This window comes from Centroberyx affinis, unplaced genomic scaffold (genome assembly GCF_046629955.1).
Source record: "Centroberyx affinis isolate AG114_WGS23_722 - 3 ecotype Tasmania unplaced genomic scaffold, CSIRO-AGI_Caff_v1 ptg002084l_1, whole genome shotgun sequence".
Taxonomy (NCBI): domain Eukaryota; kingdom Metazoa; phylum Chordata; class Actinopteri; order Beryciformes; family Berycidae; genus Centroberyx; species Centroberyx affinis.
The window spans coordinates 172,501-196,305 of record NW_027280411.1 but is presented as its reverse complement, the minus strand read 5'-3'; the positions used below and the strand labels follow the sequence as shown (position 1 = coordinate 196,305).

Below are 23,805 nucleotides of genomic sequence, written 5' to 3'. Positions count from 1 at the left end.
TATCTGTCAAAATGTTTTTTGTATATATTCATGTCATATCTCAATAAATTTAAAGATTTGTGCATCAAAGCTATGAGTGTGCGGCCACAAATGAATGCAAGTCAGAGCATTTGAAACCAGATAATATCACGATTTATTTGACTTCTGTGCTGTTTACTTGCTACTATACAGGACAGTAGGAGGATAGACAAGATGGCATAACAGCATACACATTAAGTATACATGAAGTGAGATTGGAACATCTACTGAGGATACTACAAAGTGCATTCTCACTATCCTAGCCGACATAACGTTACATTTCTCTTTCATTCATTCTTTCAATACAAGTTGTTTGTGTAAGGAGGGCAGCAGGGCTTGAAAGACTGGTTGTAAGAATGGACTAGTCATTGGACAAGCAAGGTCAGAGTGACTGCAGCCTGACACATGAGCGTCAGTGGTACAGCCATGGGACAGAAGTGATGGGAGGGAGGGACTATAGAGCTGGCTCGTCACGTGGCACCGTGGTTCAACAAGTCATTTTCACTATGTTAACCACCTGTCCAACTTCATTCTGTTGTTGATTACAGCCAATCCGTATCAAGTTGTCTCATTATATTCTACAGGGCAAAGCAAGTCTCCATTATGTGATTGCTATCATCAATGATTGTGAATGTTTCAACCTCTGTGTTGAAAAATCAGCTATTTTTATCATCAGACACATAAGTTTCCATGTCACCTACTACAATACCCATAAGCCTCGCCAACTGCTGACCAATCACATGATCAGAACAGCTCTTACATAGATATCCAGCTGTTTTCACTGTCACTCCCTCAGCGCCAATTTGACATGGTAGCTAGCTATGTGATCCGTAACAGCCCTAGTATTGTAATACCTTAGTCTTACTGTATAAATCTAATCTTTCGTACAAGTCTAATCGTTCTTTCAAGCATTCAATCTTGGGGAATCTGTGGACACCAGAACAGTGGCACAAAATTATTGTTATCATGGTAAGCTGGCCGGTTGATCGAAAACAGCACTGTGGCATAAAGCACAAATTGTCCTTTACCGAGCTATGGCTGTTAAGAACAGAGTCTTGTTTTTCTCAAATTTCAAAATCCAAATCTAACTTAGTTATGCATTACTCCACCACACCGTAAATTCTCTGATCGATTGAATGAGTGGAACCATATTGAACCAGCTATTTTGAAATCTGGGTGCTACAAATGAACACCCAGAACATTTCCGGAATCTTGATGATGTCAGGATTACCATGTGACTGGCCGACTCTACAGTTTGATGGGCTGTCAGTGGTATAGCGGTTGGACATATTCTGGAGGGAAGACTCCTACTCGGCCACGGCAGCGCCCCCTCCAGCTCAGCGAACTGGAGCAGTCCAGCAGGTCGATGATGTCACCGCGCAGGAAGCGCAGGTGGGCGGTCTGTGGGGCAGTGTAGTCACAGATGGCATGAGCCAGACGAGGTTTCTAAACACAGACAGAGCCAGACGATGACATCAGACAAGCAGGTATGTATTTAATAACAGACGCTCATGTCCTTAATGAATTGAAGAATAATTACGTGTAATGTTTGTCATACCCCCAAAACTGGTTCCAGCAGACGCGGGGAGGATTCTCTCTCCGGGTGAGAGAAGGGGCGGGAGAGGGGGAGCGACTGCCGGGAGCTGCTTTTATACGGGTTGGGATAGGGGTTGCGGCCCGGGTCGGACAGGCGGGGAGACGTTTGGGAGGGAAGGTCTCTCAGGTACACCACCCGCTCCACGGCGATGCTGTGAGTCCTGTAGAAATCCACCAGCCGGTTGAGGGAGCAGAATGACTCGTCCCATATGCAGTACTGGCCCGCCCCCTCCAGCACCCGGAAGTGTTCCACCATGTCACCATAGCTGCAAATAAGGGTGGAGGGAAAAAAGAGAGGCGGTGATGGGGGGGGGTAAAGGGAGGTATGAATTTCTCATTTATGCTCCAGTGGAAAAAACCTGCTGGTCAGAACCCTTAAGAAGCAAGCTGCGCTCATCCTCATTCCTCAACCTGTTTCTTTGTTTAACAAATCACACAGATGAATTGTATGCATTCCTCCGTCATTGTGGGAACTGCAGCTACAAACTCTATGCATGTCAGTATGCATCGCCCAATGTCTTCAAGGTATATTCACACTGGCTATAAATCTCAGCTGTCAACACACACACACACACACACACACACACACACACACACACACACACACACACACACACACACACACACACCAATCTGCCCTGAGTAACTGTAGTGTTTCCCATGATGCCATACTGCAGATGAGATGAGGACAGACAGAAACTCACCATCGGGTCACTGCTGCTATTCACAAACTACCTATATAAAACATGTTAAAAGTCTTTTGACTGTACTTGAACATAATCACCCTCTATTGACCATTTGGGGAAAGACACTCTGTGTGTGTGTGTGTGTGTGTGTGTGTGCCTGTAAAAGTATGCATGTGTCGTAACTCTCAGCCCTTACAGGCAGACAGATGTTGAGTTGTGAGAGAAATCTTTCCTCTCTGCCATGTGTCTGAAAACGTGTATGTGTGTATGTGCATGCATGTGTGTGTGTGAGAGAGTGGCATATTGTACCTGTGTTTAATTAAAGACTATGCCTATGAGTGTGTTACATAATGCCCTGATTATTGAACACATTTAATTTACCCACAATGATTAAATGTGTCCCACTTCACATTGGTGACCCAAATTACACCTCTCTCCACACACACACACACACACACACACACACACACACACCTACTATAAAGCTAGTGTCTTCGTGCAGCTGTGGTATTTTTAGGTTTAATTCTCATTAAACATATTTAAATAGTCTGGCTCTGCCCTTTGCTGACCCTGACACACACTGAAAGACACGTGGATGATGTAACTGTGTTCATCATAGTGGAAAACAAACAATAACGAGGAGACAATGCCTGGATTGTATAATCCATCTCAATGTACTGCAAGGCCGCCGACCCCTGTGTCAAAACTGTTTCCCCTTTTTTGAGAGCAAACCCAGCAGCAGTCGCTTGCCTCTTCGGTCACAAAAACAACTCTGACAAAGCAAATGCTGTGAGTGAGAGTTGGGAAATAGTGGCAACAGAGCTGGTTCAGCACACACAAATTATTGGTACATCCCAGCACCCAAACATTTTACAACTTATTATTGTCACAGTTAGGGATGAGACACATGCTTATCTCACAGTGTGATTCGATATACAATATAGGGTTCACGGTTCAATACAACCACGATACAATAAATGAAAAATAAATAAAAGTTCAATAACAACAAAGTATGACTGTGCAGAATTATAATAAAGTATATCTGTGCAGAATTATGTTTATCTCTGAGTCAGAAATCTTTCCAGCAGTGGCATTCGATTGCTAGAATGTAAACAACGTAAAAATGTCATTACAAAGTGCAAATAATATACGTAATTTGGATGGAGAACTTGTGAAATTGTGATGGGCAAGTCATCTGATTTGTGATTACTACAACAGAATAAAATGTAGCTAACATTTCAGAATCTCGATATATATTGTCCCATCCCTAGTCACAGTATTATTTATACTCTTTATGACTGTACTTCTGAATATTAGGCTCTACCAGTGTGGGATCATTTGATACCCATCCCTCAATCCTGAGACAAACTCTCTGTAACACAGCACTAGTTACATTTCATCCTGAAGAATTTAATGCAATTGCCTTATGTGTGTGTGTGTGTGTGTGTGTGTGTGTGTGTGGTGAGTGAGTTTACTGACCTAACAGAGACAGAAAACTCTCCTGGAGCCGACTCGCTCTCCCTAACCAGAAATGCTCCACTGGCCTGCCACCGCAGACGCTGCTCAGCCTCCTGTCTTGAGACCCGCCCTACAAACCATCTACACACACACACACACACACACACACACAGAGAGAGCGAGAGCAAGAGAGAGAGAGAGAGAGAGAGAGAGAGACACATGCACACTCGCATACAGAGAGGGTGAGAAAGCACATGAATTATTCACCCCTCTTAAACAAATCTATTTTGAGAATCAAATTAAGTTTACCCTTTAAACTGGCAGTAGCCGGAATACTTCAGTCCACCTATTTTTTCCATTAAAAACCAATTCAGTTAAGCAAGTGATGGCAGCTGAAGCTATCTAAGCCAATTTATTAGGTTTGGAGGGAGGCAAAGCCAAAGTTTTCTATCCTAAAATTATTTGTTGTTTTTAATAAGTGTCACATTAATGAAGAAAGTTTTTTTTTTTACGGATGAGGAAGGAGGGAAATATAGTTCTCTGGCACATAGCCACGCTTCCCCTGGATCTCCGCTGTGAACCAGCTAGAATCATCCTCCATGTCTGTCACCTATAGCACACACACACACACACACACACACACACACACACGCACAAAGAAAGAAACAGTGTAAATAAGTAGCAGAAAGCAGAAGTACATTTTGTGTTACATTTGGATAATTTAAGATTTAAAAACCTCTCTATCCCCCTATGCCACACACACATACACACACACACACACCTACCTTGATCATGTCCCCTTTCTGAAAACTGATCTCGTCTGCTTCTGATGCTGTGAAAGAGAAAAGTGCCACCGCCTCCATACTGGGCAGGAGAAGAGGAGCAGAGTCAGCCAAGAAAATATTTCCACTTTATGAATGAAGAGAGAGAAATAGCAGTGTGAGGAGCAGAGTGATGACACTCGATTAAAGGATGAGAGAATTGTGTGTGTGTGTGTGTGTGTGGGGGGGGGGGGGGGGGGGGGGGGGAGTGTGTGTGTTCATGTTCATGTGTTTGGGCAGTCGCTGACATTCTGCTCATTAGTTAATGAGGAAAGCTTTGTGTGCGCATGTGTCTCTCTGTTCTTCCATGTGACCGAGTTAGTGAGTGTGTGAACACGTGGAGACGGCAACTGCCCCCTCCATCCAGCATCTAAACACTTACCACACTGGGGCCTTGATAAAGCACTGCCACTAGGGAAATCAGTGAAAGCAGAAGGTAGAAAAGAGAGACGGGAGAAGAAGGAAAATAACTAGAGCGAAATGACCTGAAGCATGAATGACCCCTAACAAGTCAAGTTAACTAACATCTATTCCAGTTAGTTAGTTCCAGTTGATTCAGTTGCTCTCTATTTAAGAGTTAAATTAACAGCTGATCATGAAAACAAAGGAAATTTCAAGAAAAATTGACTGATAATATAGTGCAGCAAAGGAGCTACACCATGAAATCGATAGGCCTAAAATACTTAGTATTTTATCAAAGCCATCCTATCTTCAGCAGCTACAAACATGGAGATAACTGGGATCCTCCAGAGCCAGTTTTCACTACTTTCAAATTTCTTCCTGTGAAGATCATACTGATAACTTCTCTTTGTAAGTGTAATGCAGTTACGTGAAGTTAATATCAAGAGCAAATGAATTACCATAGTCCAAAATCTAGCACAGTTAAACAATGCAATACGCAATGTTGATACAACATCACACACAGGAGAAGGGGGTGGAGGGGTGGTGGGTCCCATGGCTCACTACCCATTCCTTCAATGGGTAATGGATAAGCAAAGAAATTACACTAATTTCAGAAACATTAAATTTCATCTTTATTTTACAACAATTGTTAGACTTAACTGTCCAAAATCAACTGTACTTTGTAAAAGACAGAGAAGGTATTTTCTCTGTTTATGTATAGAAAATTAGATGGACAATCAAGGACAGCCCAATCAATATTTGTGAGCGTGAACAATTGTGTAAGAAACCAGAAAACGAAGACTCTGATGACTGCGATGCCATCAAGCACCAGATAGCCTCCCATGTTCCCAAATGCTGACTGGACTGTCCTAGACTATAGGATTAACATACATGTAAGAATCTTTAAAATCACTGTTAATCCTCTTTGGCTCAAATAACTAAAATATCAAATCAACATATAGTCAAATGACACTTTGGCCATGCGTCCTGAGTGAACAGTGTAGAGTTTATCACTAATTAGAAACTCATCTACATGTAGCAGTGCTGTCCATTTGAATAGTTCAGTAGGGCAGAAACCATTATTCACTGCATATCAATTTACAGTAAATTCCATGAGAAACAGAGACTTCAAAAAGCAGAGTGTGTGTGTCAGTAGCAGTCAACTATGACCTCTTGCCCTGGCTGCGCATCTGGATGAGTGTGTGTGTCACTAGCGGTCAGTATGTCCTGGAGCAGAGAGAGGGGAGAGTTGTAGATGTGGTCGCTACTTTGAGTCAGGACAGCCAGCCTCTTGTCTAAACCCAGACACCTCAACGCCTCACACACACCGACACACACACTGTCGTCTCCCTCGCTCGCACTCTCCTCTCTCACCGTATCGCATTCCTCGGAATCAGCCTTGCCTGGCCTATCAAAACCCTGCATCCTCTCCCGCCTACTGGTCCAATTGCATTTCTCCTCCAGGTTCCTTCTGATCTCCCGCCCCCAGCCCCACCCCTGCAGTTCACAGGACACCCTGGAGGCTGTTGCCAGGGTGACAGTGGTGTCCAGAGCCCCTAGCGACAGGGGGCAGATTGTCTCTCTGAGTGTTATCAGCAGGCGACAGGCCTTCAGAGCCACCGGTCGATCACAGTCAACCAGACCGCTCAACAATGCGGAGACTACCCCCTGCTCTACCAGACCGCACAACACACTGGCCAAGTCTGCCTCTCTGTGGTCTGTGTGTGTCTGTCCAAGAGTCTGTGTATCGGAGTGTGTGTGTGGCGCGTAGGCCTGGTCAGAGCCCACAGCGTAGGGGTGCGGCAGGTAAGTCGAACTCGACCCGGACCCCCGGTGACCTGGAAGCGTTTTGTCCAGCAGCAGCTCAGCCAGCTCCAGCGTGTGAACCTTGACCTCCCAGTCCAGATCGGCGCTGCCTTGCGCGAGGACGGAACGCACGGACTTCATCAGGAGGGAGGAAGAGGCGGACGGTGACGGAGGCGTGTCTGACGAACACGAAGAGAACCAGGCGATGAAGTATCGGAGGACCGCTCTCCTGGCGAAGCCCTCTGTGTCCGTGGAGAGAATGTCCAGCAGCCTGCTCACTATGTCAGTCTGGGGGAAAGTTTACACACAGACACACAGACATTAGTAGTGTCGATAACAGTCACATGTTTTCATATTAGTGTTTGTCATTGTGTTTAATCAGGGGAAGGAACCGGTTTGGGGAACCAAAACGAAAACTGAGAAAGAACGAAACTTTTGGTGGAATAGAAACATAACCAGGAACGAAGGTGAATTTAAATGTTCCAGAACGTAACCTTTATCATTGAGGCGAGGAAACCGGTTCATTCTTTCATTCGTTTTCTTTTCTTTTGGTTTCTTTTTGTTACAATACTCATCATTATCCTATTTTGTTGTCAAATTATCCCATTCACTAGGTTTTTTTTATTTTTTGCTGCTGCCTCTTCTCTCTGCCATAGGTCTGTACTTGTGCCAGTTATTCGCAGCCATCCCTCCCGCTCTCCATTCTCCACACAAAAAATCCCCAAATGCGTCAGGTCAGTCCTCTGACTCCTCTCCTGTCCTGACAACTGCACATGCACACTGAACTTGTCTGAGACCTTGACCATGAGAAGGTAATTATTGTCAAAAGAATCAATGATGATTACACACAAAACACCCTTGATGCGCTGCCATGTAAGCTTTTCCAATGTGAAATTTTCAGATTGGCCTTGTAATATCTAGTTCACATGGCCTAGAAGGAAATTAAAAAGAACACTATGAACCGGTTCTTGGTTTTGTTCAAACTGTTTCAGAACTTTAATTTATAGGTTGGAATGTTTGAACCGAAACAAAGAAATACTGTTACCTTCAGAATGATCGAATAGCAAAATAGTTTGGGTCCATTCCTGTTTTTAATGAATTGAATTTAACTTGTTTAAGATCATTAATATACTGAATAGGTTTCATAACCTGAGAGTCAGTGGTTAAAAAACCCCAACATAAAACACATCATTTTCAGTCTGAAAATAAGGTCATTGCCAGGAAAGTGTAAGGTTTTGCTGGTAGTAAAATGCTATAATTATCATTAAGTGGAATGATTCTGTCCAGATGCCCGGCTGCCTACCTGCTCCTGTGTGACTGCTGCCCCCTGCTGCCAGCCGGGTGCCAGTGTCTGTGCCAGTGCAGAGATGGCGCTGGCTCTCACATAACTCTCTGGATCAGACAGCGCCTCTGTGAGGAGAGGAGTGGTACTGCAGCCCAGCAGAGCCTCACACACATTCAATTCCTGGGCCGATTTTGGAAAGATAGACACACCTGCCAGCTGACCCAGAAACTCCACAGTTGAGTCTCTAACCTCCCAGCGCATGTCACACACACGCTTCTTCACTACTTCGAGTAGATCTGATGAACACACACAAACACATATATAGCCAGAAACAATGCAGGGTCTGGTCTGTATCTGGATTAATCATGCAGGAGAGTGTATACCAGCTGTAATGATGAGGCTGCTGGTGAACACTACCTTGTCTGAGCTGGTCTCTCATAGAGGAGAGATCTGTACACACACCCATCCACTTCACTAAGGCCTGGTAGCACTTCTGTAGTACCTGAAACACAGAGACAGCCATTTCAATGACATATGACAACATGAGATAACTGATCATTTACTGTTGTTGTTTTTAGCTAAGGCTGCTAACCCTCCCAGACTGGTTAGAAGACTCAGACTGTAATCACTCAGTGTTACTCTAACTGTGTGACTTTTAATGAGGAGTAGTCAATGTGGTAGAGTTGTTTGGTGGTTAGAAGGACTGTCTGTCACTGTGTGACCAGAGAGACACAGGTTTGATCCCTGCTTAAGCCAATGTGTACATCCCTGTCTAAGAAACTACTAATTACACTGTGTGTACTAAGGCTATAGAAATAAAATTGCTCAGAAAAGACGTGAAGAGGTGCCGTCACATTAAATAGGTTAAGACAGTCTGTCTTGTGTTCTGTACTACCTTCTGCTAACTGATTGCTCACCAATGGCAGAATGTCAGTGACATAAAATATCAAAAGACAAAAATGAATACAAGAATACAAGTTGTGCACACACACACAACTTACAGTAGGATCAGAGTCAGGATTGTGCAGATATTGTATCAGAACTGTAAACACCTCACTCATCTTCTCCTTTGCTCCTGAAACACACAGAAGATGCTCACACATACAGTATATTTGGAAGCTGTATTACATGTTTCATCCTGGCACACTCTCTCTCTCTCTCTGTGTTACACACACACACGCATACGCACACACACACACACTGAGTTTTACCTGGGCTGGCGCTGAGAGCTGTCAGAGCCTCTAGACCACATTTCTGAACCTTGCCACAGCCAATGACATTCCTGGATGCCTTACTAGAGCCAATCGATGGCGAGGGGGCGTGGCCACTGCAGATCCTTAGCAGTGACAGAACTGCAGTGATTATTAAACCTGGAGGACAGGGGAGGAAGTCAGGAGGCTGAGAGAGAGGGAGAGCGAGAAAGATGGAGAGAGAGAGAGAGAGAGATAGAGAGAGAGACACAGTAATGTTAGACTGTACATAAGAAATACAGTCTGTATCCTCTCCACTATTCTCTATTGTCTCTACTGTCTCACCATGAGTGTGATCTGCGGTGTGTTCGTCAAACAGACACAGACCATGGAGATACAGGAGGTTTTACTCTTTAGCTGTTCTACCACCGAAATCCGCTGTTCTTCTGCTGCTGGAACAGAAAATACATTCAGTCATAAAGATACTAAAAACCGCTCAAGCACTTTAACACAAAAAATTGGACTCTTTGTTTATATGTATGTGTGTGTGTTACCTGCAGTTTGTGTGTTCAGTAGAGTCTGACCAGTGATAATGTCAAGCGCTAGCAGTAGTATTCCTACAGCCTTGGTTGTATGGACAATGTCACTAGACAGAGACACAAATAAGAAAACAACACAGATTAGAGCAGATGATGGGAATGGGTAAATGAATAGTTTGCTGAAATACTGTTGACGGTAAGCAGAGCATCTATAAAAGGAAAGTGAGGGTGAGCCCACGCTCTGTGAATGGGTCTATAACAGTGTGAAGTCTTGCTGTCAGTGGATGCTTACCGGTGGCCTCTGCGGAGAACGGTTGCTGCTGCAGGAATGAGGTCAGAGGGTTTGTTGGTATCCAACATGGATGACAGAAGGCGGCTGACTGTCTGGTCTGGGATGTCTTCATCAGTACCGGAGCAGCTGAAGAAGGACATGGAGAGACTTTTAAGACTCAACACACTTTTAATTTTCACAATGCAATTCTCCATCTTTCCGTTTCCATAATGTACACGCAGCAGCAGTTATGTTACACTGTGTTTGACAGTCAGTCTACCTGTATGCAGCCAGAAGAACGTCCATTAGAGGCAGTGTGAGCTGACTGTAGCCTGCTATCACCAGGGCCTCCAGAGAGCCTGGGACCGTCCTGAGCAACGTGTCCCGAAGAGGAGATCTGGCCTGGGCCAGGAGCAGGGCCAGCAGCCTGAGGCTCTGGAGGGTCTTATGGAGTTGTGCATTGTCCTTGGGAACGAGCGACACCTTAAGGTACTCTGAGATTGCCGTGGTGACAGCAACGTACTCAGGGCTGGTTTCCATGGTGACGGCCAGATGTTCTATGTCTGTGTCCATAGCAACGGGTGCTTTGATGCAGGCATCTGTCTTCACTTTATTCTTCTCTTTCTTCCCCATGCCGTTACATCCTTCAGATGAGACGGGCTGAAAAAAGACCAGGATGTGGGCAAGCACTTGATTGGCAGCTGAGGCAACAAATAGACTTGCGTCTGTCTGGAGTTGTAGGAGGGGCTTAGTGAGATCTGGGGAGTGAGGAAAGACAACGATGTGTCAAGATGTGTCAGAATTACAGACATGAAGTGGTAAAATACTGAGTTTGAACTATTAAAAGGAAATCCAACAGGACCTAATGTCTTCATCCCTCAATACTGCCTGCCTCCGTCTTATCAAATTGTCTTATTTAAGTTACAATAAGTGAGGAGAGTGTCCTACTCATTTTCTAACACAGTAATATGAGTAATACAAGAGGGGCACCTGCTTCAACCAGGAAGTGGAGAGCCTTTGGGTGCTGCAGCATGCTCTTTAAGCCCTGGATCCAGCCAATCCGTATGCAGGGATCCTCCCAGAGCCCTGCTTCCTGCCAGTGTTGAATGTTGTAGACCTGGCCCAGGATGGAGCGCTCCTACAGGGAGACAACACCAACGTTAGGCTGTGCTCTGTGTCTAATCACAGTCAGTGTGGGTTGGTTTTAGAATTGTTAATGATAACAATTTAGTAAAATAATTGTGAGTCCTACCTGCAGCACTTTAAAGCCATCCTCAGTGGCAGCCATTAATCCAGTGAGTCTGAGGGTGAAGGAGAGGACACCAGGGTCTGAAGCCGTGTTGTAAATCACAGTGGATAAGAATTCAAGCAGACAGGGGCAGGCCTCCAGCAGAGATCCTCCTTGACCAGGAGAAAAGGTGAAAAGATGTGAGACAGTGGTAGAGATTTAATATGTCAGACCTAATCAGCATACATTTCATAAATAGCTGTTCATATAGCCTAATTCATTTTCTCTACCCGCATAATGCTTTTTGAGGATGCAGGCAGCTGAAGACTATCCCAGCATACTTTGGTCAGACAGATGGACAGATTGCAATTTAGAGTTTCCAATTCACTTGCATGTCTTTGGAAATGCCATACAGAAAGGGCTGGGCATCAAACCCGGGTCTTTCTTGTTGTAAAGCCACGGTGCAACAACTGAGCTACCATACCACACTGTGCTCCTATCAGTCATCAGCGATTCCCAGCTAAAAGTGCTCAGTACTTCCCATCTTGATCCACAAAGTGTCTAAAAGCACACTTTAACTCCAAGACCTAAAAACTTCATCCTACTACCTCATATGAAATGACGAACTACTTTGCAAAGAAAGAAAGAAAGAAAGAAAGAAGAAAGAACGAAAGGCAGGGAAAGAAGGCAGGAATGATGAAAAATGACCAAACTATCAGGTCCAGTACTAACCCTCCTTGGTGAGCCCAGTGAACCAGTCCAGCAGTTTCTCCAAGCTGGTGTCATCGGGCAGAGACTTCCCCGAGCCCGCCAGGACCTCACACACACGGGGCAGCAGCGCCGCACACTCCCTGTCCATGGTGCTGACAGGTGTGGGCATGTTAAAAGCCTTCACAATGTACATTGATTGCAATGCTAGCTAAGTCAACTGTTCTGCTCTTAACTTATATGTATCACTAGTTAGGTTGAAGACAGACGAATGCTGACTCGCATAGCTGGAAATTTAAGAACACAGTTCTGTGGTATCAAATCAGAGGAGATAAAATATTAGACAAAATGTAATTTTTTACTTTGCAGTTTCACTAAATGTCCGTCTCGCGGGAAATAGTTTCGGATCTGCCGGTGCGTGGCTTCCTCCTCCTTAGCGCCGTGGACTAGTGAAGGTCGTAAAAAAGATGGTAACTGCAACTTTTCTCTGATCTGACACCGTGCGGATAGACTACGTTAAACGTATTGACCGCTCGTGCAGCCGGTTGCCATGTTTTATAACACATGCCTGATCACAGCGGTGCCGGGGGATACGCGCAAATTCCGGTTTTGCATTTCCGTCACCTCGTCCATTTTCACGTAATCGCACATGGTGCCGCACCGGCCGTGAACCGCCAGCCTCCTAAATTTTCGGACTTAGCTCCTTTGTGGCGAGAAATTCGCTTCTAACTCGTGTTAAATGCAAGATACGGTGGATATGGCGGACGACCCCGAGTATGAAGAAGAGGAGCCCTCCTTCAGCGACCCGGAGGACTTCGACGATGACGTCGAAGATGAGGGTGAGCGCAATCAGGAAAGACGCCGGCTCTGCGGCCTGCTGCTAGCCGCGGTGCTAACGGAGCCAGCGGTAACCCCGGCGGTACTAGCAAGAAGCTAACTAGCTTCTCAGTTTGCCTGCCAGGACTTCGAATCTGAATAACTACAAGTCATTTAGTGTTAGTCAGTTAATGTTCTCTTATAATAATTGCTAAGATTGCGAGAAGCTTAATCCTTTTCCTTAAGTTTATCCCCAAGATCAGCTAACTAACACAATCCGTTTCACTCTTAGTGAAGCCTCACCCAGACTACAGACATCCATTCACTGTGGGGCTGTCGCTTTCTTTTTGCAAATGGCGCAACAGTGAGCTGACTAGTAGCAAACGTTTTTTTCTCGCTAGAAAATAGCTGGATGGGGCAGGACTGCAACCCAGCGGTCTAAGTTACAGTTTGCATGAAGCAGCTGTTATCTTTAACATGTCTATGTAGCCCTAACCCAAGGTTGTGGGGAATCTGTTGTGCAACGCCTCTCAGTTCTGCAGTTGTCAGATAAAAACTGGCACCTCATTTTTAGCATGATCATCTCCCATAGGATGCCAGGGAACTAAGACACTGGTTTCCAAAATGGGGTCCAGGGACCCTCAGGGGTTCCCCAGCAAAAGGAGCAATAGTTTAATTTCACACCTATTTCACTCTTTTAAAGTTGGCTCAGAAAGATGAGGGATATGGATGACTATTTTCATCATAGGTGTACCAACTGTTACCTCCTCACCTGCAGTATACACGGTTAAGTAATTTTGTGTAATCTCATATCTATCAACAAAATCCTCCTAGATGCGAACCCCTTGTGAAATGGGGTCAGTGATGATGCATTTTGATTTGAGGCTCTTTGGGGCATGAAAACATTTAGGAACCCTTGGGCTCACGCACACATCAGACAAGTGACAGCTGCTCTCCCCTCCTTCTCTCTTCAGAGCTTCTGGGTGACATCCTGAGGGAGAAGCCCCAGGAGGCTGACGGTATAGACTCGGTGGTGGTGGTGGACAACGTCCCCCAGGTCGGCCCAGAGCGTCTGGAGAAGCTCAAGAACGTCATACACAAGATTTTCTCCAAGTTTGGCAAGATCACCAATGAGTTCTACCCTGAGGCTGATGGCATGACCAAAGGGTAAGACCGTGTCACCCTGTGGATGTGTTTTGGTCCCTACTGTGCTGTGTCACTTTACTGCATCCATGTTGCATTTTAGTTCAATAACAGTCCTATTTTCCATGTAGATACATCTTCCTGGAGTACGCTGCTCCCACCCAGGCTCTGGAGGCTGTAAAGAACGCCGATGGATACAAACTGGACAAACAACACACGTTCAGGGTCAACGTCTTCACTGACTTTGACAAGTAAGTCCGGGATGTCTGATAAGAAACGTGATGAGTTTGACTACAAATATGTGTGAGACATGTCTGATTTTGTGTGTTTGTTTCCTCCAGGTACATGAACATCAGTGATGAGTGGGAAACTCCAGAGAAGCAGCCTTTCAAGGACTTTGTGAGTGTTTCCAACATGGATACTACAGTAAAATACAGCTTTACTGTAGTCTCTTCACCAATTAGGCTAGACCTCAGCAAAATAAATAAGTTTTGATCAGCTAAACAATCCCTGCTCAACTCCCACAAGATCCACCTTTACATATCAATAGATCAGAAAATATGCCATATAGTCCAGGCTCCATTAACTCTGTGTGTGTCTCTGTCTGTCTGTCTGTCCAGGGTAATATGCGCCATTGGATTGAGGACCCAGACTGCCGTGACCAGTACAGTGTGATTTACGAATCAGGAGAGAGGACTGCCATTTTCTCCAATGATGCCAAGGAGCCAATCACAGTCGAGGAGAGAGCGGTGAGTACTTGATTCAGCCAGTTATGGTCAGCGAGATAAATGCAGAGCTGATGGGGTGAGAGGGATGGTTCATATTAAATGTAGTTGGCTGTCAGACTGATTGTGTGTGTGTATGTGTCTGCTGTGTGTCTGCAGCGCTGGACAGAGACGTACGTGCGCTGGTCTCCTAAAGGGACCTACCTGGCCACCTTCCACCAGCGTGGCATTGCATTGTGGGGCGGTGAGAAGTTCAAACAGATCCAGAGGTTCAGCCACCAGGGCGTGTCCCTCATCGACTTCTCACCATGCGAGAGGTAAGCGACATTGCTGATTCGCAGTAGTAGTGGACACTTGGTAGGCTGCAGTCATCCATTCCGGGAATTCAGGGTTTTTCCTGGTTCAAGATAGGTCAAAGATGGTAACTCAGCTGTTTGCGAGCATACACATGCATGTTTGTGCCCTCGTCTGGCCCACACTCACCCTGTGCTAGTTGTCAGTAAATCTGTAACTATGGTTACTTAAATAAGGACTAATAATATGGTATTCAGAATTATGTCTCTTATTATTAAATCTCTGGGGAGCTGCCTCCAGAGATTTAATAATTAGAGGCATAATCTCCCTCTCCTGGGAGAAAATTCAAAAGCAAAACGTAGCAATCTGGTACACTTTGATGCAGAGAAAAATTGGGTCTAAATGAAGTAGCATATTAATACTATTATCATCATATTGTAGTGTGCTGTCTGTCTTATCTGTTGCCGTTTCTCTTCTCACTCCTCGCCTTCTGAATTCTTCTCTTGCCTCTTATTTCTCTCCTGTCTTCATCTTTCTTTGTCTCTGTCCTCCTCTCCACTCTCTTGTTCAGTTCAGGATGTGCAAAAGATAAACAGAGACAGTTATTGACGAATAGGCCTAAATATATCTTTAAGATATACAGTATGTGCTAATCACTTCTCATCTATCACTTCACTGTAAAAGAAAACTGATGAAATCTTATCCAAAACTCACTGAGTTATATTTAATCAAAGGCCTCTATATATTCCACTAACATACAATATTATTACAATTTAATAATAAGCTACTTTTGTTAGATATGGAAACTTAACTTTAAACATAGGTTATTTTAAGAAGCAAATGGTTTCACCTCACCTTCTGATAGAAAGCTGATATTTTTCCATTCTACATCATAGCTGTAGTAACAAAGATCATTATGCAATTGAAAAGGCTAATCCATTCTGAATGGTTGGGGGGAGTCAGTAGTAAAAAAAATGTACAAATTTAAAATCTATATTTTAAATTTTCTTTGTGTTTTGCCAATCCTAGCACATATCCTACCTACTCTCTTCTTTTTTTGGGGAAAAAAGTTAGATTGATCTGTATATCCTACCTTGTCTTTTCCTGACGTTGTGTTTTCTGGCTCTACCTTGCCTCCTCTGACCTAGACCTAGGACTGACCGATTAAAATCATGCATAATTTATTCCTTTGATGTTACTCAAATTACATGACAGCGATTGGCAGAGCCCTCCTACCAAATACACACACATACACACCAAGTATAGACACGCAAGCTGGATTTGTGCCCTGGGGCACGTATATCGACGCACCCACAGGCTGATTTACGTCATGTCAGCTGTCTGAAGCTTCATGTGTGGTTGTGTTTGTTTCCAGGTATGTTGTGACCTTCAGTCCGCTGATGGACACCAAGGAGGACCCCCAGGCCATCATCATCTGGGACATTCTGACTGGACAGAAGAAGAGAGGCTTCCACTGCGAGAGCTCTGCACACTGGCCCATCTTCAAGTCAGTACACTATACTTTTTTTCTGTTTTTCTCCTGAAAATTCTCATCTTTTGTGTCTTCAAATCAGTTATGTGATGGATTCAATGTTGCTTTGATGTTTGTTGCTTCTGTAGTGTATGGCTGTTGTAACGGTAAATATTTGTTCTCAGATGGAGCCATGATGGGAAGTTCTTTGCCAGGATGACCCAGGACACACTGAGTATCTATGAGACTCCAGTAAGTCATCTTACTAAACACATACTTGTATTTATGTGTTGTGTACAACTGAGACTAAAACCATGCTTCTTCTCCTCTAGTCTATGGGCTTGCTTGACAAGAAGAGTCTCAAGATTAGTGGCATCAAGTAAATCCTTAATAATATTACCCATTCATAATATCAACTCTAAAGATTTGTATTCTGTTGGCCATATGCTGTGGTAAGATAGCATTCTATATGGAGATTTTGATTTTGTGTGTGTGTGTATGCAGGGACTTCTCATGGTCTCCTGGTGACAACATCATAGCATTCTGGGTGCCTGAGGACAAAGACATCCCAGCCAGAGTGACTCTGATGCAGATGCCTTCCCGTCAGGAGATCAGGGTCCGCAACCTCTTCAACGTTGTTGACTGCAAACTGCACTGGCAGAGGAATGGAGACTACCTCTGTGTCAAAGTGGACAGGACTCCAAAGGGAACACAGGTACAGAGGGAGAGAGAAAGAGAGAGGGGAGAAAAACAAGGGAGACTTGACTATTGAAAATCAAAAGCTAAATTTTGTCTCCTGTGTGTGTCTGTCAGGGCGTGGTGACCAACTTTGAAATCTTCAGAATGAGAGAGAAACAGGTTCCTGTTGATGTGGTCGAGATGAAGGGTATGTACATATTCATGTGCTCGCACACTCAAACACAAAGTAACACTCTTTTTTTCTCTTAGATCAAACCTAATCTACTGTGTTTTTGGCATTCCAGAAAGCATCATAGCGTTTGCATGGGAGCCCAACGGCAGTAAGTTTGCTGTTCTCCATGGAGAGTCTCCCAGAATCAACGCCTCCTTCTATCACGTCAAAAACAACGGCAAGATCGAGCTCATAAGTGAGTATGCTGCACAGACACACTCGCAGACTTGTCGAGACAATGCTGCATCAGTCTAACACACCTGTTAAAACTTCACTGACTGTGGTGCTGTGTGTTTTACAGAGATGTTTGACAAACAGCAGGCCAACAGTATCTTCTGGAGCCCCCAGGGACAGTTTATGGTGCTGGCTGGACTCAGGAGGTCAGTTATACCTATGTCTGTGTGTGTGTGTGTGTGTGTGTGTCTGTGTGTTGAGTGAGTGACAGACATAAAGAGAAACAGACACACTAAGCCACTAAATGACAAACTAAACTTTTCTGACACCTGATTCCAACTCTGAGGCTCACTATGCTATATGTTTGCACTTGTGTGTGTTAAGGTCTTTATTGAGGTTTGCCTTCATGTGTGTAACCCTCTTTTCTCTGTGTATGGCTTTGAAGTATGAATGGGGCCCTTGCCTTTGTGGACACGTCAGACTGCACCATGATGAACATAGCAGAGCACTACATGGCCTCTGATGTGGAGTGGGACCCGACCGGTCGCTATGTCGTCACCTCCGTCTCCTGGTGGAGCCACAAGGTACACACTGCTACATTTCCCCAACGACCCACACCCAGTACAGCAATGCTTGTTTTTCCCTTTCTTGACTAATTCAAACGCTTATTTTGTGGAAAAATACACTGAACTTGACCCTTTCCACTCCCATGTCCTCTTCCCCACCTTGTTTGTGTCTGTGTGTGTGTGTGTAGGTGGACAATGCCTACTGGCTGTGGACGTTCCAGGGCCGTCTTCTTCAGAAGAACAACAAGGACCGTTTCTGTCAGCTGCTCTGGAGGCCCCGACCTGCCACCCTGCTCAGCGCAGATCAGATCAAGGTGCCATTTTATTTAGATATGTGTGTGTTGGAACAAACAATTAACTTTTCTGACATGTTGTATGAGAGCTGTACTTCAGCTCCTTATACCAACTGATTTGATAACAGATTAGATTTGCTATCTGTCGCTGTGTGACCTTCTTGTAAATCTTGCTCTGTCTCTTGCAGATGATCAAAAAGGATCTCAAGAAATACTCCAAGATCTTTGAGCAGAAGGATCGTCTGAGCCAGTCCAAGGCTTCCAAGGTTAGACCCATTCCATTTCTGTTACATCCCTGACTGTTTCAGGCCATTCAGATCTACATCTCACCTGAGTTTAGTGGAGGTGGTTGGGAACTGTGCTCTTATGAGTACTTCGGCTCTGTTTGTAAGCATTCAGAAAAGCATTACATCTGGTGAATATATGTTTGTTTAGGCATGTTGTCTCTGATATTTTTGCTAGCTGACTGTCTCTAGGCCAGACAACTTGGCTAGAAACATATTGTAAGATGTGACAACAATAAATTGTGTCCTTGGGGGAGATTTACAAGCCTCCAAGCAGAACAAAGTGGTATGATGACTGAGTTTCCTTGATTAATGATTTCACATTTTTAGATATTTCAACAAGAGCTTAACACAAGATGCACTAAATGCAGCATGTGTATGTATTTGTGTGTATGTGTGAGTAGGAGCTGGTGGACAAGCGCAGGGCCATGATGGAGGAGTATCGTCGCTACAGGGAGGCGGCGGTGCAGACCCTCGTGGAACAGAAGAGCCTCCGCCTCGAACTCAGAGGAGGTATGACCTCTCACTTTTTACCTACCACACCTCTGACCCTTCGCTTCTCTCCTCCACCACCCCCGGCCCTTCACTCTTAACTGGCTTCAAGTAAGAATATCACTGACATTTGTTTGTGTCTCCAGGAGTGGACACTGATGAGCTGGACAGTAATGTGGACGACTGGGAGGAGGAAACCATTGAGTTTTTTATCAACGAAGAAATCATTCCCCTCGGAGATCTGTAGTCCCATACGCAGGTAACACATGCACACACACGCACGCATGCACACACACACACACACACACACACACACACACACACACACACACACACACACACACACACACACACACACACCAACACGCATTCCAACACACAGTTGAATGTCCAACACACACTGGGATTCACTGGAACAATTTTGTCTCTTAAGCATGTTAATGTTTAGTCTACTGTCATACATTAACGTCCTGTCTGCACTGTAGGTGAGGTCCTATTATGTTTTGTTCTGCACCTAATGGTTCAATCTTACATTGTGTAACTATATTGGAATGTGTCAGTACCACTTAACCAAGTGACATTCCTTGTGCACCCATTGTATTTGGCAAATTGGCAAAAGTGATTCTTGTTCAGTCTACTCGCACACAAACACACATAATGCACATTCAGTGACAACTTCACATAATCTGCACCTTCTTTTGGTATAACAAATGTCACATCAGGGAAATTCAGGAAGCCTCTTCCATGGCTCTGCTAGGAACCTGAATTGGGTTTTCAGTTCAGTTTTGAAAACCAGTGTCGATGCATCATTGTCCCTTAGTGGTGAGAATGATGGATTAAAAAAAATCATATTCTGTCAGACGGATAGGTACCAGTGTATACTCTTAAGTCCAATCAACTGGCCTAAGAGCAATATAGATTCTCACACATGTTGACTTGCATGGCGTGGCTCATGGTCACAGCGGTACATACTGTATAAAAAACTGTTATTTCCCATGTCTACGTAAATAACCCAAAATGTGAATAAATGCACAAACCGTACACATCTTTTAGATTTGTATTTAACCTATTGTTCTCTCCCTCTGATCAGTCCGTCCGTGTGTGTGTGGAAGGAGGAGAGAAGAACTGTCACGTTGATTGGAGGACGACGACGACCACGCTCTGAATCTTGGGATTCTTCACGAGTCTCAACATTCTACCTTAGTGACATCATCAAAGCACGCCTTGCGGATCAGCAGTTGCACCGAGGGACAAGAGAGCATACTTTGAATATTTTCTCTTTGTCTCTCATCATCCGCCCCGTTTTTCTTCTGGCACTTGATATTTAATAATACTGCCTCCTGTTTCCTTTTCATTAATTGGACTCACTCGCTCTCTTATCTCACCCCCAGTCTTATTGGGACTTCTTCTTCTTGGAGTTGTTTCTGACCTAGCCTCACTATGCTAGCGTGTTATCACAGGAGAGCAGAGAGTGCCATACCAGTGGGGGGTGGAGGTGTTGTGACCAAACAAGTAGCCTTGTTAGTTAGCGTGCTGAGGTGGCGCTACAGTGGCCTGTATCCTCCTCCTTTCAGACTAGGCCTCCACACAGGGAGGGGGTGTACTGTGGGAATAACTTTAAATAAACATTCAAACTCAATACTAAATGTCCTACTGTTTGTTTTTTTGTTACAGAAGGAATCCTCAAATTTGCATAAACTGACTGGCATAAATAACCATTTACTAGCGCACAGCGTCTGATGTAACCATCCACTAGCATAAAGGATGATTGCATATGTAGTGTATTATGTTTTTATAAAAATTATCAGATTTATGCATAGATTTGAATAGAATGCATTTTCCTGTGTAAATGAGACTTATCAACTGCCTTAGTCTTGTGTCTAGTTGAAGTATTCAAATCTTGCATATTTACCTAATCTAGGTTCAAAATTCAGTATTGTGTTGCTATTATGGACAAAAAGAGAACCAGACAACTTGGAAACATACAATTTCAGAATCACAAGCTGCAAACCTTAGACGAAGCGTCAAATGTCTAAAACAAACTTTGTACAGACATGTTTTATGCTTCTGAGGGCTTTACAAGGCAGACCGTGGTATCTCCAGAGCAGGCTTATTGATGTTCAGTCACATGGCACATTCTTTTAAGGAGTGAACACTCCTCAAAGAGAGCATTGCATCAAGTCCATCCCAGATGCGTGTGCTGCCAGATATCATACCTGACCTACCAAACGGAGTTCATTCAAGGTCAGCATTCATATTCAAAATTAAGACTGACATTCCCTGCATGTCTGGGTCAAAGAGCGGCAACATTTATTTTTTGCTCTTTGAAAAAATTTTTTAAAGATGAATTTACTATCTGGATGAAATTGCTTCACTTCTCTCCTCTTGCAGCAGTAACTACCATTATCACTCAATCTCTCAATCAACACTTCCCCTGTAGGGATGAGGCAGCATTGCCTGTTCACCCCCCTCGTGTTTGCTATAGCTTTTAGCTCTACATCTCCCTATATGCGGACAATTTGCTCTTGGAGAATATGTTTGTAATCCAGCCTCATCCATCTATCACATTCTAAACACTTTAAATCAATTTGAGAAGTTTCTGGGTTACAAGCCAAATTTACAAAAGAGCGAATCTGTCACTAAATGCATAAGCAGATGAAGTTATGTTTGACCTTTTCCCTTCCAGGAAGGTCCAAGATATATTTGGGAATCAAGATCACATGCTGCTTCTCAGCTATGTTTCCAAAGAATTTTGTTCTTCTTAGACTTTGTAAGCATGACATGAGGGCATGCAGTCCTCTCTGCCACTCTCATTAGCTGGACAGCTTAATCTTATTAAGATGGCAGTCTTAGCGTCCCTATCCTAATTAAGTCCTTTTTAATCTGCTTGAGAAGAAGTCTATAATTTCTTTCATTAGAGGTGAACAAAACCAGCCTGATCAGTAAGACTTCTCTTCAGATACCAAAGTATTCTGGTGGTCCGGCTTGAACTAACTTCCATTATTACAATTGGGCATTTAATATTTATAAGCTGCTTGATAGAGAAATACACCAAGGTTCAGTTAAGAGTGCTCACTGTGCCAGCACCACCTAGGTGCATTAGTCTGACCTTGGCTCTCACTAATAGAAATGTGAGCTCAAAATGTAGTAGTCCCTCCAGGTTTTGTAAACAAATGCTGTTTATTGTGTGTGTTTAAGGAACAGTGGTCTGTAGTTAATCACACCAGTCATTCCTATACATTCTCTCAGTGAGTGCAAACAAACAGTGGAAACAACAGTGAAATCACACTATTCCTAATTTTGCTGCATGGGGGACCCCCTGCAAACCCTTTCTGGGACCCCTGGAGGTCCCCGGACCCCACTTTGGGAACCAGCGGGCTATGTCATAGGCGTAGGCGGGTTCATGGTTTTATATATCCTAATTCGGGCGGGGGTGTAAAACGGGGGGCTCTGTGCGCAAATCTCGCGAGAGTTCTCTTTATTCTATCGAGAGACCGCTACACTCCTGTCTTGCCCACCCGGTCTCATCACCGGGCAGACAGGACAGCACGGAGGACACCGAGGCGACAAAGCGCTGTCCGAGAGGCACCATGGAGCCGAGCTACACTGTGAGTAAAAACATTAAAAATTATGTTTAGCGCTGCAGTCTGTCCGACCAGCAGCTGGTGACTGGATGGCTTGCCTAATAGTTGCCGTGATGCTCCCGGTGTGAAGGGCATTAACGGAACAGAACTGTACTTCCACGCGTCCAGCTCAAAGGGAACATGATAAAGGGGTTTGGGAAAAGGAGGGGAGACTCCGGGAAAAATGGAAAATTTAGTGTAGCCTAGGTTACCCGCCGACCGCTGCGAGACATAGAGAGACAAAGTGTCCGTTTGCATGAGAGAGGGAGAGAGTCCGGTGCGGCCAGTGAAAGGACACATTGTAACCTGTATACTGTATAAATTAAGGATATTTTCCGAGGACTAGACAGAGAGATGATGGTGTGTCCCTTGCGGAAAAGAACTAAGTAAAGAGGCATATTCCTCAAATATCACAGCAAAAGAGTAAAGCCTAATCCTTATAGGAATATTACAGGAATTCTGTAGCGATACCATATGAGATCAAAAATACCATAAAGTACGATAAGGTCACTACAAACTCACCATTGAGTACAGCAGACACATTACAAGTCCCTATAGGAATATTAAAGTGAATTTTTCCTTCGGGGCGTGCGCGCGCACACACACACGTGCGTGTGTAAGTGAGTTAACAGTGTGCCAAGGAGAGAGTGTGTGGATGTAGATTTCTCCATCGTAGGGACAAAAATAGACCCATCCAGTCTACGTGGAGTTTGGTTTTGAAACTGAGCGAGGTCTAGTGGAAAAAAAATACCACAGAAAACCCAATCATTTTCTCTGTCTGAATACGGGCCAGATGATTCTCAGCTTTGAACTACCCGGACAAGCCTGGAGATTTTCTCAGTTTAACCACCAACAAATCTTTTATTAGGTTCATATTTTTTTCCTGGCTGTTTTTCCCCTCATCCCTCCCTCCTGATGTCTTTTTGAGGCAGACAATAAGTGGTGTAAACCCTCCAGCAGGCTCTGGATTGATTCCTCCCCCACTCGTCTGTTCACATCTCTGTAA

The 23,805-nt window shown here is 44.3% G+C and overlaps 3 protein-coding genes and 1 pseudogene across 3 annotated transcripts in view; 2 read left to right on the top strand and 2 right to left on the bottom strand.

The window, feature by feature from the left end:
• Window positions 1–121: 121 nt before the first annotated feature.
• Window positions 122–4,621, bottom strand: LOC139654409 (GRB2-related adapter protein-like; annotated as a pseudogene).
• A 1,038-nt stretch (window positions 4,622–5,659) lies between these two features.
• brat1 (BRCA1-associated ATM activator 1) lies at window positions 5,660–12,398 on the bottom strand. Its single transcript, XM_071531471.1, has 12 exons — window positions 12,033–12,398; window positions 11,325–11,473; window positions 11,063–11,210; window positions 10,353–10,830; window positions 10,094–10,219; window positions 9,817–9,908; window positions 9,608–9,708; window positions 9,284–9,470; window positions 9,074–9,147; window positions 8,490–8,574; window positions 8,091–8,368; window positions 5,660–7,075 (listed from the first exon to the last, which is right to left on the bottom strand). The coding sequence occupies exons 1-12, from the start codon at window positions 12,202–12,204 to the stop codon at window positions 6,131–6,133; spliced, it is 2,835 nt and encodes a 944-aa protein (XP_071387572.1). The 5' UTR covers window positions 12,205–12,398; the 3' UTR covers window positions 5,660–6,130.
• A 231-nt stretch (window positions 12,399–12,629) lies between these two features.
• LOC139654405 (eukaryotic translation initiation factor 3 subunit B) lies at window positions 12,630–20,811 on the top strand. Its single transcript, XM_071531463.1, has 19 exons — window positions 12,630–12,847; window positions 13,799–13,991; window positions 14,099–14,218; window positions 14,309–14,366; window positions 14,588–14,716; window positions 14,852–15,009; window positions 16,362–16,493; window positions 16,643–16,709; window positions 16,790–16,836; window positions 16,962–17,172; window positions 17,271–17,343; window positions 17,441–17,563; window positions 17,669–17,747; window positions 17,987–18,125; window positions 18,296–18,421; window positions 18,589–18,666; window positions 19,089–19,197; window positions 19,323–19,435; window positions 20,267–20,811. Exons 1-18 carry the CDS (start codon window positions 12,748–12,750, stop codon window positions 19,421–19,423), a joined length of 2,043 nt encoding a protein of 680 aa, XP_071387564.1. The 5' UTR covers window positions 12,630–12,747; the 3' UTR covers window positions 19,424–19,435; window positions 20,267–20,811.
• Window positions 20,812–22,671: 1,860 nt separating this feature from the next.
• The window catches only part of LOC139654415 (carbohydrate sulfotransferase 12-like), a 6,546-nt gene continuing 5,412 nt past the window's right edge, over window positions 22,672–23,805 (top strand). The window contains exon 1 of the mRNA XM_071531473.1: window positions 22,672–22,784. The gene's annotated coding sequence lies outside the window, so the exon portion shown is untranslated. The remainder of the gene's footprint in view (window positions 22,785–23,805) is intronic.

Excerpts from the sequence above, each read along its gene's own strand:
- brat1 (XM_071531471.1), bottom strand. The coding sequence starts at position 12,204 with ATGTACATTGTGAAGGCTTTTAACATGCCCACACCTGTCAGCACCATG. Across the intron at positions 11,474-12,032 it reads CACTGGGCTCACCAAGGAGG|GAGGATCTCTGCTGGAGGCC; the intron begins GTTAGTACTGGA and ends CTCCTGGTCAAG. Across the intron at positions 11,211-11,324 it reads ATGGCTTTAAAGTGCTGCAG|GAGCGCTCCATCCTGGGCCA; the intron begins GTAGGACTCACA and ends GTCTCCCTGTAG.
- LOC139654405 (XM_071531463.1), top strand. The coding sequence starts at position 12,748 with ATGCAAGATACGGTGGATATGGCGGACGACCCCGAGTATGAAGAAGAG. Across the intron at positions 14,717-14,851 it reads TCACAGTCGAGGAGAGAGCG|CGCTGGACAGAGACGTACGT; the intron begins GTGAGTACTTGA and ends GTGTGTCTGCAG. Across the intron at positions 16,494-16,642 it reads GCACACTGGCCCATCTTCAA|ATGGAGCCATGATGGGAAGT; the intron begins GTCAGTACACTA and ends ATTTGTTCTCAG.